At 35.1% G+C, this 16,517-nt stretch overlaps 2 protein-coding genes across 2 annotated transcripts; one reads left to right on the top strand and one right to left on the bottom strand.

Annotated features, from left to right (window-relative positions):
• Positions 1-2,949: 2,949 nt before the first annotated feature.
• On the top strand, positions 2,950-10,421 carry LOC116120306 (plastidial pyruvate kinase 4, chloroplastic-like). Its single transcript, XM_031406267.1, is given in 6 exon segments — positions 2,950-3,128; positions 3,556-3,565; positions 7,168-7,670; positions 8,055-9,455; positions 9,457-9,711; positions 10,283-10,421. Coding segments are annotated over 6 exon segments (2,487 nt in total).
• A 1,281-nt stretch (positions 10,422-11,702) lies between these two features.
• LOC116120305 (cyclic nucleotide-gated ion channel 1-like) lies at positions 11,703-14,393 on the bottom strand. The gene is made up of 7 exons (XM_031406266.1): positions 14,307-14,393; positions 14,167-14,209; positions 13,905-14,011; positions 13,624-13,734; positions 13,006-13,242; positions 12,239-12,921; positions 11,703-11,827 (listed from the first exon to the last, which is right to left on the bottom strand). The coding sequence occupies exons 1-6, from the start codon at positions 14,391-14,393 to the stop codon at positions 12,268-12,270; spliced, it is 1,239 nt and encodes a 412-aa protein (XP_031262126.1). The 3' UTR covers positions 11,703-11,827; positions 12,239-12,267.
• Positions 14,394-16,517: the final 2,124 nt, after the last annotated feature.

Below are 16,517 nucleotides of genomic sequence, written 5' to 3'. Positions count from 1 at the left end.
TATTTGACTGAAAATATGAAAATACTTTTAAGTATTTTATTTTTTAATTAGTTGATTATAAATTAAAATTTAATTAATTGAAAGTCTTTATTCGATTATTTATTAGTCCAAGTATAAAGATACATTTTTTTCTTTGTTTATTTAATTAATTAGAAATATTGATTTTTTATGTTAATTAATAAAAACGAAAAACATTATAAATAATAGTGATGTGATATTGATGACATTATAAATAAATATTAAAATTATTTAACTTTAAACAATTTTATAGCATTACTCATAACTTTTTAGGTGGAGTTAACTATTTTTTCTTTTTTAAATTTTTAATAGTTGACTTTTTAGCTAATTAAAAAATTTATAAAGTAAAATATTTAAGGGTATTTTTGTCTTTTTAATAAAATATTAACGGAAAACATAACAGAACCTAACAAAAGATGGAAAAGTGTCCTTTTAAAACTTGATGGGTGGGAAAATGTAGTTTTGCCAAACGTTGGGTGCGAAAATGCCGGTCTCCCTTTTATTAACTATCAAACTGTAGTTATTTTATTAATTACAATAACCTCTTCATCAAAGGTAAATGACCATCATTGCCCTTTAGTCAATTTAATTATTTCAAACAACCATGAACCACCTTATGTGAATTAAAATATTTATAAATTATAACAGTTTGCACTATAGTTTTTAAGCTGTAAAAAATTGATTGATCATGGGTTCTAACATAAAATTTAAAATCAAGTTCATGGATTTTTTTTTTTTTTTTGGGAAGACAAATTAGAATATCATTAGACATTGGCTAATTTAAAGAGTTAAACCAATTTAATTAGACAGTTTGGTTGGGTTCAAGTTAATTGGTTTAAGTTTAAATTTAATAATGTTTTATTAAACTCATATTATAATTCACTTAAACATGTTCCTCTTCATCAGTATAACTAACCTTTTTATTATTATTATTATTATTATTGAATTATTTCTCAATAATACCCGTTTTTAAATAATTCTAATTCTAGTTCAAAAATTATGACATCCCCAATTAAGATTTAAGGAGGATGCGCTGGGACAGTAAAATATCTATCAGGACTACGGGGTTTATACCTCAAACCTCAGGGAGGAAAGTGTAAATATCCCCGTTAACGGGTTTAGTGGACTCCAACTTACACAGAAATTGGGCTACTATATGCACTAAGCCTATCTGTTTGGGCTCGGAGCCCATATTGTACAAAAGTTTGGGCTGGGCCTTTTGGTAATGGGTTAATAATTCATTAGCTTCAGGGATTGGGCCTTCTAGCCCAACCATTGACCAATTTTAAGTTGGTTAATGATTTCAATAAATAAATATCAAATACGATATATATCCGTTTGTTTTGGTTTATTATTTTGGATAAGATTTTGAGGATAATATTGGGTAATTAGATAGGGGAGTATTACGAGATAAAATTTAAAAATTTCTAAAAAAACCCTAAGTTTGCTAATTTAATTAAACACCCCAATATATAAAAATTTTATAAAATAATAAAAATATCCCCACCACCGTAATATGGCCGGAAAATTATGTTACGACACAGACCGATTGAATCTATGTCGTAACACATCGATATGACCTTTTCCGGTCAGATCCACCACTGATCTGATTGGAAAATGCCAGATCTACGACCAGAAGTAGCTATCAACGGTCGCAAAAGTCTACTGTTCTTGGCCATCGTTGACCAATAACGATTATCATATCTTTGGCTGTCACTACGGCTAGATCGGTGAATTATTCGCCATTTGCGAAAGCTCTTAACCAAAAAGAAAAAAAAGAAAATTATCCCCCTGTTTGTTTATATAAATTTTCTTTTCGAAAGCTCTGGAAAACCATTCTTATATTCTAAAACCTGCGAAAAGGTGCAAGCTTTATCACCCTCTCTTAGAAAAAAAACTGCATTTTTCCGGGAAAATTTTGTGCAGGTCATTTTCTGTCTAAACAAAAAAATTATTCATGTCGTTGAGCATCAAAAGTTTAAGTCTTTTAGGTCATTGTTTGCTCGGAAAATGTGAAAAAGGAAAAATGTGGTCGTAACGCGTCGATCTGGCCTTTTGGCCAGATCAGCCAAGGATCTGGCCGGAAAGGCCAGATCTGGCTGCTGCTTCGACGGCCAGATCTTGCTTTTCTGGCCAGATCCGTGGCGGATCTGACCGGAAAGGTCAGATCGACGTGTACGACACAGATCCGATGGATCTGTGTCGTAATGCAGTTTCGGCCCGATTCGCGATGGTGGTCGAATCTGGCATTGGGGTGGTAGGGGTTGTTTTGTCATTTAACAAACTTTTATTATGGGAGTGTGGTGTTTAATTAAATTAGCAAACTTAGAGAGTTTTTTTAGAAATTTTAAATTTATAAAACTAAAATTGAAACTTGAAGAGCATTTTAGTCTTTCACTATTAATAAACAAAATCACTAAAGAACATGACGGAAGTATCTATCTGTCGTTTCAAAACTTTTTGAGTATCAACTTGTTATTTACGGTAAATCTTGAGTATGCACAAGTCGTTGGGCCTTATTAATGAAAAGCTTTTCAAGAACCATATAAATATATTCTTTCATGTCCATTCGTACAATTATTTGATGGGTATTGGCGAAGACAATGACATTTGATAAATTCCAAAAGAATTAGTGGAAGAGGGGCCATATTTTATATCTATTATTCATAACTTTTAACATAGCCAAAAAAATCCAAAAACACGTCAACACCGTTATGTTATGTGTATCACCAACCATTACATTTATGAATTATGATTAATTGAATTTTTATTTAATTTTATTGTTAATGTCATTATTATATTTATTGTCATCGTTGATCATCATTGTCGGTCAACGATGATCAAGATTGACCATCGTTGACTTTTAACGACGCCATTTCTTTGGCCGTGACTAACGATCGCACATACCCGAGAGACCGTGACCGCGCGAGGATGCACGCCTTGATAGAATCAGAAATGCAACAATTGGAAGCAGATCGTTCTCCTTCAATGGAGAAACACTCTCAACTTGATGTTTCAGAGTCGAAAACGACGAATGGGAAGAAAGGAAGCAAAACTGACATAGAGCATGGAAGGGAGGAGACTAATGATTTAGATGATAATGATAAGAAGTACTTGCTTTCCCACGCATGAAATATGAACATTGTGGTAGAAACATCGACAACGCCACTAGTTTTGTAAAATTTATAGATTCTTATACAGGATCATTTCAAGTTTATGATCAAGGGAGATCCGCATATGATCTTCAGCTATTTATTCATTCAAAAGCTGTATAATTTTATGGGGCCTTAGGAGAGTGACATGATCTTCAGCTATTTATTCATTCAAAAGCTGTACAGAAGTCTGAAGACTTGAGAGTTGAGATGATGTAAAATGGGAGGCTCCATCTACTGATAAAGTCCATTGTAAACATTAAGATTTTTGTGTGCGTCCGATCAATCACGATTACGAGCTCTTGTATTTGGTGGACAAAGAAAATGTCTTCTCATCAGATTCTTCATTCTTTAATCAACATGTTTGGAGTGTTATTTTATGCAGGCCTTCGAGAGTTAGTGACATATAATACGCACCCACCATTTTGGAAACTGGAAACTATATTGTATACCCATCTAGATTCGTTTACCCCTTTAAAAAAGAGTAAACGACTTTTTCCCTCCCCATGTTTTCCTTAACGACCCTTTCCCACCAAAAAAATTTCAAAATACCCTTTTCCACCCAAAGTTTATATTATGTTACTACACAAAGACGATTTCAACCAATTTTGGTGGCAAAAACTCTCCCCATTACCACCATTTGAACATCCGATCTCCTTTTTACAAAACTCTTCTCACTCTAATATTTGATTTTTCGCTGATTATTAACATCGCAAAGTTAAGATTTCTTATTCTTAACCGATTTTTGGTTGATTTCGGCAATGAATATTCAATCAGTCACCATCATTCAATCCATCGGCCTCCACTCTATAAAACTCCTCTTACTTTGGCTCTTGGTAACTCGAGGAACACTAATTGAGAAAGTGAAGTGTATTTTTAGTATAAACATAATATAAACTTTGGGTGGGAAAGTGGTATTTTGAAATTTTTTTTGTGGGAAAGTGCCATTAAGGCAAACCTTAGGTGGGAAAGAGTCGTTTACTCTTAAAAAAAAAAAAAAAACATTAAAAATCTTTATTAGGGATTATCTAATACTTTTCCAAAATCGTGCACATTAATATTCCACCATCTAAGGGGATTGGTCTTTATATGGATTAATTAAGATACATTAAATAAAAATGAACGGTATAAGGTGGTGGCGCACCTGGCTAGCGCGTAGGTCTCATAGCTTAGAGTGATCCTGAGGTCGCGAGTTCGAACCTCTCTCACCCCATAACTTTTTGGATTTTTTCAAGAAGTGCTTTTTGCAGAAGCGCTTTCAACTTGTTACTTTAATGGCAATATTTATTAAAGAAAATATAACTTATTGCAAGTAACATGAAAGCTGTAAGTAGCACTTTATATTTATTGTCCATTAATGTCTTCCTTCTTTAATTTTCATTCAATCTGATAATAGAACATGCTTTTCCCTGCAATTTATTAATAAAATTATTTTCAGAACATATTCATATTTATTAAGCCTAAAGCCTTAATTATATATTTCATACCGAGGCTATAATTCCTGTAATTGAGATATGAATAAACCAATATCCTTATTGTTAATTATGTTTAATGATAATTGTTGTATTAAACTTAATCCCGAGTTATGGATGATTTTATTTTATCTAATAAACTTTATTCAAAATTATGAATATATGATGAATTCTCTTCTTTTGTGCAACTTTTTACCGAACATTTTTTTTTTTAAACTTAATATTATCCATTATGAACTCAAAATTAAGCAATAAAGCCGTTTAATTTAACCCAATATTTTATGTGTATTTAAGTCAAGTTAGCATCATTTGTGCTTTTTTTTTTTTTTATAATTTAAAAATCCTTTAAACTTGATATAAAATAAATTAAAAAGAAAAAAGAGAATGCAAGTAGGGTATTTATATTTTTATTAAGGGAGAACGACTTACACGTACCCAAGGTTTATCGTAACGACAAGTTGGTACCCAAAAGGTTTTGAAATGACAAATAGGTACTTTCCGTCATGCTCTGTTAGTGATTTCTGTTTATTACTGTTTATTAATAGTTAAAAGACTAAAATGCCATTAAAAGTTTGAATTTTAGTTTTTTATAAATTTAAAAATTTTTAAAAAACCCCCTAAGTTTACAAATTTAACTAAATACCCCAATATATAAAAATTTTGTAAAATAATAAAAACACCCCCGCCACCTGCAGTGTCAGATTCCGGCCATCACCGCCGGAATCTGGCCGGAAAGTTGCGTTACGACACAGACCCGTCGGGTCTGTGTCGTAACGCGTCGATCTGGCCTTTTCTGGCCAGATCAGCCACGGATCTGGCCGGAAAAGGCCAGATCTGGCTGCTGCTTCGACGGCCAGATCTTGCCTTTTCTGGCCAGATCCGTGGCGGATCTGACCGGAAAGGTCAGATCGGCACGTTACGACACAGATCCGATGGATCTGTGTCGTAATGCAGTTTTTCGGCCAGATTCTGACGATGGTGGTCGGAATCTGGCATTGGGGTGGTAGGGGTGTTTTTGTCATTTAACAAACTTTTTATATATGGGGGTGTTTAATTAAATTAGCAAACTTAGAGAGTTTTTTAGAAATTTTTAAATTTATAAAAAACTAAAATTGAAACTTTGAAGAGCATTTTAGTCTTTTCACTATTAATAAACAAAAATCACTAACAGAACATGACGGAAGGTATCTATCTGTCGTTTCAAAACTTTTTGAGTATCAACTTGTTATTACGGTAAATCTTGAGTATGCACAAGTCGTTGGGCCTTTTATTAATGAAAAGCTTTTCAAGAACCATATAATATATATTCTTTCATGTCCATTCGTACAATTATTTGCATGGGTATTGGCGAAGACAATGACATTTGATAAATTCCCAATAAGAATTAGTGGAAAGAGGGGCCATATTTTATATCTATTATTCATAACTTTTAACATAGCCAAAAAAATCCAAAAACACGTCAACACCGTTATGTTATGTGTATCACCAACCATTACATTTATGAATTATGATTAATTGTGAATTTTTATTTAATTTTTATTGTTAATGTCATTAGTTATATTTATTGTCATCGTTGATCATCATTGTCGGTCAACGATGATCAAGATTTGACCATCGTTGACTTTTAACGACGGCCATTTCTTTGGCCGTGACTAACGACTAGATCGATGAATTATCGGTCATTTCGAAAGCTCTTAACCAAAAAGGAAAAAAAGAAAATTATCCCCCTGTTTGTTTATATAAATTTTCTTTTCGAAAGCTCTGGAAAACCATTCTTATATTCTAAAACCTGCGAAAAGGTACAAGCTTTATCACCCCCTCTCATAAAAAAACTGCATTTTTCCGGGAAAATTTTGTGCAGGTCATTTTCTGTCTCAACAAAAAAACTATTCATGTTGTTGAGCATCAAAAGTTTAAGTCTTTTAGGTCATTGTTTGCTCGGAAAATGTGAAAAAGGAAAAAGAAAATAGTTTTAATTTTTAAATAGCTTTTTTAATTTATTTATTTTTTCTTATTTGGTAATTGTTTGTCAATTAGGTTATTAGTTTATCAACTTTATTTCATTGATTATGCAGCTTTAGTTATTTAAACTTTCCAGCTTGGGATTTATCAATTATTGTTATAGGTGATTTGACGGGTCATTAATTGGTTTTGTGTATATGTTGGTGAATGTAGGTTAATAGATGACATTGTGTGCGGTTTCAGCTGCTGTTGCTTCCACTCAGAGAATCACTTTAAACCATGTAATTAGCCTTGTGCTCTATATACATTATGCATTTATAATATGATGCTTTCGTTATGCTTTTCGTGTATCTTTTGTTGATAAATTTGGAACAAAAATGTGATATGTTGTCAGATGTTGATGATGACATTAGTTATTTTAGGTGGATTGTTGTTTGTTTTCTATTAAACATCTATGAGCATCGATTTTTTTTTTGGTTTTCTATTAAGAATCTATGAGCGTCGACTTTTCTTTCTTTTTCTTAGAAAACCAGTCCAAATGTGGTAAATCTTCCATTTTTCAGGCTGATTATGTAGAGTTTGCATTGTCCAATCCAAGGGGAAAGCTCTCACACTTGACATGTAGGCATCAAGTGAGACATCCTGTTAATGTTGTTCAATTATTAGCAGTAAAGAGGAGGGAACTTACGCTGAAGACCTTACCCTTCTCTGTCCCAAATGAAAATGATGAGGCTGAAAGAGAAACATCCCTTGATTGCACTGATGATGGCCTGGTTTTGGGAACAGAAATATCGCATGATTCCACTGATGACCTCCCGGTTTCGGAAAGAGAAACATCCCATGATTTCACTGATGATGGCCTGGTTTTGTGTTCTGAGGATAACAAAAGTTCTGAGCACCAAGATGTAGAAGTTGTCGCCTCTGTTTCATCTTTGGAAGAAGACCTTTCTCAGGGTGCCGAGGATTTGAGAAAGCCAGGAAGCCTTCTTGAAAAACTAAAGGCTATACACTTACATGTATTAGCGTCTGAACAATGGAACAATTCTCAACTCCAATTATGTCATGCGTACGCATAATTTATTTATAAGGTTATTATAGTATTATGTTCCATTAGGCATAGCCTGGATTCTTGGTTTATTCTTAAGTGCTTGCGGAGTGGGACACTAATAGCTTGGCCTCCAATATTTAACCTCTCAGTATTTCATGAATTATCTGATGGACTTTAAAAGAATAAAATTCTATGATTCTTCCATGGCCATATTTAATTCTATATGCTGCATTTTTCTTGTACCATTTCTTTACACATCTCTCACTCATCAAGCTCTGGTAATTTATGGAATGATAAATCTGTTTCAATTACCAACTGCTGTTTATTTGGAAGTAATCTGGGTTACCATGGTATGTTACTTTCTGCCTTCTAAACATAATTTTTTTTTTTTTTGTGGCCTAGCTGACATTACTTGGAGAGTGCAACAAACTTAATTCATTATCTGGCTCTAAAAGGCCTTGACATTGAGCAGCTGAGGGAAGATCTCTCTTTTACTGGTCTTTTGAATTTGAAGACTATCAATTCATACGTTCTTGCATGTCTAAATGCCGGAATCCAACTATTGGAGAACCAGAATACTACTTCTCTAGATAAAAAAGAGAACATTAGTGTGGGAAGTTGCACTCAGGAAATATTGTACCAACGGCAGAATGAGAAGTTCACAGTTAGAGCGATGAGGAAGAAACTGTTGTCCAATAAAGAGTTATTGTTGGGCTCACTTCGGGGTAACAGAACTACTCAAGTTATGGTGACAATTGGGCAAGAGGCCACCGAGAGTGACACACTTATGGGTGACGTTCTTAAGGCTGGTGCCTCCATTATTAGGATAAATTGTGCTCATGGAAACCCTAGTGTCTGGAGTGAAATAATCAGAAGAGTAAAAAGAACTTCTCAAATGTTGGAGATGCCATGTCGAATTCTTATGGATTTAGCTGGACCGAAAATCTGTACAGGGAGCTTGAAGCTTGGTCCATGTGTAACTAAAATGTCCCCCAAGAAAAATGCTACTGGAAATGTGATGTTTCCAGCTCAAGTTTGGCTTTCTTACAAAGGATCAGATCCTCCTCCTCCTTCTCACTTGTCTCCTGATGCAGCTCTATTCATAGATGACCAAAGATTTCTCAGTGAGCTCAAGGAAGGTGATACTTTGAAGTTTTATGATGCCAGAGGGAAAAAAAAAAGGACTCTCAAGATTACTAGACAGTTTCATGTTTTTTCTGGTACAGGGTTTGTGGCTGAATGTACAAGGACTGCTTATGTTCAGTCTGGGACAGAATTGTATACTAAAGGAAAGAAAGGTAGGCTCTTAGCTGGAAAGGTGGTGGATGTCCCTGCCAAAGAGAAATTTATCAGATTGAGAGTTGGAGACCTGCTAGTCATATCACAAGATAGTTCATTGGAACAGGAAGATTTGTCTGGTCCAGCTAGTGGTGCTCATAGGATAACTTGTTCTTCTGGCTATCTATTTGATTCGGTCAAACCTGGAGAGCCTATACCTTTTGATGATGGAAAGATTTGGGGAGTAATCCAGGGAGCAAGTAATTCAGAGATTGTTGTCTTTATCACTCGTGCCGGTCTTAGAGGTACTAAACTTGGATCAGAGAAATCCATAAACATCCCGGAAAGCAATATTCAGTTTGAAGGTCTTACTACAAAGGATCTCATGGATCTTGAATTTGTTGCCTTGCATGCTGACATGGTGGGTGTTTCTTTTGTTCGAGATATTAGTGATAATGTTGTGCTCCGTCAAGAATTGGAGAAACGGAAACTTCAGAACCTGGGTATTATTTTGAAGATTGAGACAGAGTGGGTTTGAGAAATTGCCTCTTATGCTTTTGGAAGCTATGAAATCATCAAATCCTCTGGGGGTTATGATTGCGAGAGGAGATCTTGCAGTGGAGTGTGGGTGGGAAAGGTTGGCTGATATACAGGAAGCAATTCTGTCTATTTGTGGAGCTGCCCATGTACCAGTCATTTGGGCAACTCAGGTTCTAGAGTCACTTGTCAAGTCTGGTGTCCCTACCAGAGCTGAGATTACCGATGTTGTCAATGGAAGGAGGTAAGTGTCAACTTCGTTACCCTGGAAATTCATTATATTGATCGGAGAAGTTCCATTGATAGAGGTTCATCTTCACTCTTGCTCGTGTATCCATGGCCTGACGAGAATGATAAGACCCATATAGCCAATTTTTAGATATTTTCCATTGGTACCTAAGATTATTAGCATTTACTACTGCTTTTGCAAGTCAGTTAATTTCAAAAAGGATGGTGTTCTCCTTGGTCTCAAGACTTAATTAAAACACACGTTACCTTTGTTGTCCTGGCCATCTTGCCTTAAAATGTTAGGCTATCGCAGTTATTTCAGTTGAAAATAGCTGTTGAGACCAGTTTTGATCTGAAAATCTGCATAAGCTGTAGGATGAGAACCTGCAAATTCATTCTGATTAATTGAGGTCAAGCCAGGTTATAATTATTCTTTGAATACGTGCACAGAGTTGTTTTGGATCTTTCTTAGTAGGTTTTTTAGTTTGTTACTAGCATAATATCTTATCTTTAATTTTTCTAGAAAAATTGCGCTAATACAATAATATAGGTAGGGATTAAGCGAAGTATGTTATTCTTTTTTGCAGGGGAAGCTGCGTAATGTTAAACAAAGGAAAATATATTGTGGAAGCTGTTTCAACTTTGGATACCATCCTCCACCTAAACACTTCTCAGACGAAAGCAGAACTGAAGCCTCTTCTACTTTGGAGCCACTTTTTTCACTGAAAAGTTTTCTCTTGTATATAACCATCCTTTTCTAATGAGCACACTAGATGAGATTAATCTCAACTCCCGTACATTGTCTTTGCTTGAATGCAGACTTAGTATCTACTACTATTGTTTCTTTCAACGAACCCATGNCTTAGGCTATCGCAGTTATTTCAGCTGAAAATAGCTGTTGAGACCAGTTTTGATCTGAAAATCTGCATAAGCTGTAGGATGAGAACCTGCAAATTCATTCTGATTAATTGAGGTCAAGCCAGGTTATAATTATTCTTTGAATATGTACACAGAGTTGTTTTGGATCTTTCTTAGCAGGTTTTTCAGTTTGTCACTAGCATAATATCTTTATCTTTAATTTTTCTAGAAAAATTGCGCTAATACAATAATATAGGTAGGGATTAAGTGAAGTATGTTCTTCTTTTTTGCAGGGCAAGCTGCGTAACGTTAAACAAAGGAAAATATATCGTGGAAGCTGTTTCAACTTTGGATACCATCCTCCACCTAAACACTTCTCAGATGAAAGCAGACCTGAGGCCTCTTCTACTTTGGAGCCACTTCTATCATTAAAAAGTTTTCTCTTGTATATAACCATTCTTATCTAATGAGCACACTAGATGAGATTAATCTCAACTCCCGAACATTGTCTTTGCTTGAATGCAAACTTAGTATCTACTACTATTGTTTCTTTCAACGAACCCATTTTTTGTCATCAGATTTTAGTGGTTCTAACCTACTCTTTCTGCAATAAAACCTGGGATAAGAATTGATATTGAGGTCTGCTATCTTGAAATGAGGTGATCTTGTTATTACACGTCAAATTAAACTGTATAACTTGTACATTGTCTTATGTATAATTAAACTTTTGCCTAGTAGTTTAGGGCAAGAGCCATTGTGTGCTTGTACTTGTTGATTTCAGGTACTGCTCGCGTGACTACCTTAGTTCCTTCTTGTACCAGTCGATGCCAGGTATATTGTGATTGAACGGAGGTGTTCGAATTTTGTAGGTTCAATGCTATTGTAGATTTATATGTTGGATGGTATGACCAAATTAATTGCCAACTCATTTACTGTTGTACAGCAAAAAAAACTAAGCAAACAAATGACTAAAGAGAGCGAACCAATGAATAATTCTTAATCAGTGCTGGCCTCCGAGTTGGAGGTATTATCTGTGTTATTCTTTCGTTACCATTACACCGATTAACAAAAAGAGAGTTCAGAGTAAATTTTGAAGTATGAATGGAGGCACCAGAGTTTGACGTAATCCAACCAGTCCTGGGCCAATCATCTTGTCTATTCCTTTCTGTGGTCACAGATTTTTCACGCATCTTTTCAGTATAGCAGCGCCAAGCTGCTTGTATACGACATGCTGCCCAAGTCCTCCAATGGTCAGAGTAATACCTGAAAGCATGCTGGAGCTGAGTCCTGTTAAGCCGCTTGAATAATTTAGAGGCAACAAACTTCAAGTCATCAATCGTTTGAACTTAGAACAAAGGCGTCAACTTCTGTATGGGCTCCAATAGTTCTAGTTGAGATAGGAAGGTCATTAGTTAAGGACCGATGATATGGAGCCCATGAGATAAGTACTATAATTGTTTCTTTCAATGTGCCCATTTTTTCGTCCGGATTTTAGTGATTTTAACTTACTCATCCTACAACAAAACCGAGGATACGAATCAATTTTGAGATGTGTTGAATATCTTGAACTTGAAATGAGGTGCTGTAGCTAGATAAAATCAAATTCATATATAGAAGTACATAGAGCTAGAATCATATATATTATCTCTATTTTCCAGACAAATCCAGGTATATTAACAGCTCACATCTGATTTATGGCTCCTCAATGTTGATCTCAGGCTCTGCTGATCGGTGTTGATGATGGTGCTGGTAGTGCTCTCTCGGATGATCTAACACCCTGGATAACATTAACCAGTGCTGAAGCACCATGTTTGAATATATCTTGCAATTCAGGCTCTATTTCTCCAGCTGACCTTTGCCAGTTCCTTTTATTAAGATAGTTACGCCAGGCATTTTGTATGACAAGAGCTGCATCAATGACATTTTTCAAGCTCAATCCAGAATAGTTAGAAAGCTGGTACTTAATAAATACATTTTTCAAGTCATTTGCCAAGAGAGCAAAGGCTTCAACTTTAGTAAGGGCTTGAATAGTTCTTGTTGACATAGGGAGATTGGATGATGAGGGTTCATCCAGAGCCCATGCTATAAGTTCTTCTCCACAGAAGTCGCCATCTTTCAGATGATCTTTAGTTTTACAATTTTTATTCTCTTTGTGATGTTCCGTGCTCACCGAAGCAGAGGCAGAGGCAGAGGAAGTTGTTTTAGCCTTGGAGGTGTAGGTCCATAGTTTGCCGTGCACTATGAAGAGCATCTCATCTATTGGGTCTCCCTCACAGATTATGTGAGTGCGCTCAATGTAGAAAGCTGGCTTTACACAATCACACAGCGCATCCAGTATTGTTTCATTCAACTTTTTAAATTCTTCTACCTTCATATTACATCCAAGAAAAAGAATGAGAAAATGCTTTGGTTATAGCTACATTGTAGCATCGACAATGAAAAAGGAACTTACTTTTTTTAGCAGTTCTGAGCAGAGTTCACGTTTTATGTTCATTCTAAGGTCATTGGGAAGATTATTGAGCAAATTGTCTACATCAACACCATTGGTTTCTCGCCAAATGTATCTCTGGTGTTTCTTAACCTGTTGTTGCAGATTCTCAGAGAGCTTGCCGAAGGACATCCATTGCTCTATCTCTCTCCTCTTCAGTCTCATCTCCACTGATCTTATAGTCTTGGACTGCAGATATGTCTGTTTCACAAGAAGAATGATTCATAGAAAGTAAAGTTTATTGCTTAAACTTATGAATGAATTTCCCAGTTTATTCTACTTAATGTTATGATTGAGTTATCCAAGATCTGAACTTCAATTCCTGGCAGAAGGGGTTAAATGATTTTTTTCCCCTACTACTATCAAGTTAGTAAGAGTTTATAAGATTTTGTCTTCAGGTAAACTCATTCTTTCTGGAGTTGAAGTCCAGGATTTAAGAAAATATTGATGTTCATGAGAGTTAAGAACTAATCAATCATATGCATTTCAATAAAATCAGAGATATTTAAGAAAGAACTAATCAATCATATGCATTGCAATAAAATCAGAGATATTTAAGAAAGAGAAAAATGTTCACCCAACCTGCATATTTCCGATGAGAAAGAGGAACAACACCAAACCAGAAATGGTAATCCAAACTGCAAAGAAGTTTTCCCAGATGAAGGTACTTGTTGTGAGATTTTGCCAAAACAGCTGAAAAGAAATTGAATGTGACTAAGTCATCAGACATTACCCTCAGAATTGTAACTGTACGAGTAAGAAAATTTTTATGGGGTCATGACAGACAAAGTACTTGATATAAAATGTTTGAAACCAAGACAGATCATGCAGGGGCTGATATTACTGTATTTCTGGTTCAATACCTGTGCAGACTTTAAATGAGAAACATAGAACAAACCTGGAGTTTTGCAGGCCCATTGGAAGCAATGTAAAACCTTCTGTGGAAAATCTGTCACCTCCACAATGCCGACTGAAGAGCATCATGGACATTCCAAAATCAAAAGCAACCGGTTCTGAGTCTTTGTAACAAAATCATTCAGAAATTTGTAGTCTCCTGAACTTTGATTACAGTTAAAAGAACCTTGACTACATCCAGTATGATTTATGCAGGCATTCCCAGCATACAGTCATCTCTCTTGGCAAAAAAGTACCACAAGGCTCCAAATACCTAAAGATCCAGCAAGTCACTTGTCAATCAGAACTTTAGTCACCAATAGGGTATTATCTCTGATCTATAACACATAAAGAAATGAAAATTAACTTACATGACCACAAGCATGTAAAGAAGAAGATTGAATGCAGCTTTGGCCCATAAGCTTCATCAAAGACCCTGAAATCCTAGTAGCTTTCATAAACAATGGTAGATTCTGATAACCCTCGGCACATATTGGAAAAACACGGAAAATTTTAACAACTTCATCCCGGTAAAAAGTTCGGAGCCTCTCATTGTTGGAACCAATAATAAAATCAACCTGGACAAAGGCCAATAAGTTTAGAGTCTAATAAGTAGGGAAGTGTCTGTGTCAATATAGTTAACAACATTACGGTGAAAAGAATTTTGCATTACCTGTGGCAGTGGAAGAATGGCGAGAATGTCGATTGGAAAGAAACGCAACAAATATTTCCTGTCTACAGTGCAAGCATCTTTATGCAAATTAACTTGCCTATATCGCTTAAATACAAAGGAGCAAAAAAATCAGTATCAAGCCGGGAAATAATACAGATTATATGAAAGAAGTCAAAGACCGAACGGAGAATAATGGCAGTAGTCCCCAACTTTTTGTCAAATTTAAGGCACTTTTGATCATCATTGATCACAGGAATGTAGAAGAACAAAGGATCCAATGAGATGCCAATGACGCACAATATAAGAAAGATCCACAAACCCAAAGGCCCCTGTGGGTCAATTTTCTTCATGTGCAGCAAAATTTTGGCCACAATGCCGTAACAAGATCTTGGTAAGCTTCTAATCCATTCATTTTCAACTCCAAGTTTCCGGGAAAACTTCCTTTCTGTACCTTCCTCTAAATTCAAGTTGGGGGACCTGAACAAAACATTAGTAATTTACATTTTAGTTTGTTGCTCTACCCTGTTCATGTGCAATTACCATATTTACATTTTGGAAACACCAAAGAGCCAATGATAGACTACAAGTTTATCATTCTTTCACCTACATCGTCAAGAAGAATGTAAAAATCACACCAAAATAAGAGAATTTCAGATTTTAATCAGGCCCCCCTACCTTTTGGAAGCCATATTGACCTCCCCGAGGTTTTAAGAAAGTATCACCGATCTCTCCTGGGTTAAGTAGAACAGACGCCGATAATCTTCAGGCGACTTTTGGGCTTCCTTCTTCCTTGGGTTGAGAACAGTGCTTTAACTGTTTAACAGACACAGGGGCCGAATGCTACAGTCACCACAAATAGCGAACCGAATTCATGCACTGATTATATGACCCGAAAACAAAATGCTATGGTATGTATTTTCCTCCATCCATTTAGCCAATGTTATAGAGGATAAGAGAATCACTCCTGTTTCTTAACGTACAATCGTAAAGTAGTGTGGTCATAAATTTTTTCTTTTGATTACTTAGTAAGTTATTATAAAGAAATTCGTGATTCAATGGATTGATGTGCAGATAATCAGGAATATGGTCCCCTGTTCAACTTTTTGAGGATTTCTCACGGACAGCCAAAAAAAAAAAAAACAACCTTTTCATCTTTATTCATTTTACAGTTGTATACAATTTCCACGATGTTGATTCAAAGAGGATTGAATAACGTGTCTCTGTTTGTCTTTGCAGACATTAATTATTATTATTATTAATTGCTTCTAAACTTGCATATAAACTGTTACTTAACCCCGCTTTGGGAGTAGGTGGTTTATTTGTCTGAAGCTTGAGGATGCAGATCAAATTGAAAGATATATACAGTAAAACCTATCAATGAAAGTAACTAATTTTATTAATATAAAGAGGTTATAATTTAATAGAGTTATAGTTAAAAAAATTTCTTATTTCACAATTCATGTTTTAGTAGTACAATATGAGGATTTCAATTCATGTTTTAATAATATTAGGGTTTCAATTCAACGCTTCAATTGCCTACTTTTGAAACGGATAGAAGATCATGTTTTGAAACTAACAAAGATAACTATCCTTGATGGAATTGTAAATATAGTTGCTGCATAGCAACTGATGTAAAGTCACTAACAATTGTCAATTATTTTAAGCATTACAAAATTATAACCCTCGATGTCGATAATTGCAAGTTACAAATGAAGTGGATAGGGAAAATCAAAGAGTCATTGTAGAATTGAGTAATCAGATTCGACAACTTCACTATACTAATCGAATAAATATTAATGTATTCCTTAATCATTCAAATGAGTAATAAGTCATGTATGTTTTAACAAAATAAGAAATCATTTCTATAATTAATTAAGAAGAGAAAGGAAATAATTACGAGATTGATAGT

Source organism: Pistacia vera, unplaced genomic scaffold (assembly GCF_008641045.1).
Source record: "Pistacia vera cultivar Batoury unplaced genomic scaffold, PisVer_v2 Contig93, whole genome shotgun sequence".
NCBI lineage: Eukaryota > Viridiplantae > Streptophyta > Magnoliopsida > Sapindales > Anacardiaceae > Pistacia > Pistacia vera.
Note: the sequence above shows the minus strand (reverse complement) of the source record. Positions and strands in the feature narration are given on the sequence as shown.

Bases quoted from the DNA above. Each gene is read 5' to 3' on its own strand.
- LOC116120305 (XM_031406266.1), bottom strand. From the start codon at position 14,393: ATGAAAGCTACTAGGATTTCAGGGTCTTTGATGAAGCTTATGGGCCAA. The intron at 13,243-13,623 runs GTTGGGTGAACA...CTTGTGAAACAG, and splicing joins TTCTCATCGGAAATATGCAG to ACATATCTGCAGTCCAAGAC. The intron at 12,922-13,005 runs GTAAGTTCCTTT...TGTAATATGAAG, and splicing joins GCTCAGAACTGCTAAAAAAA to GTAGAAGAATTTAAAAAGTT.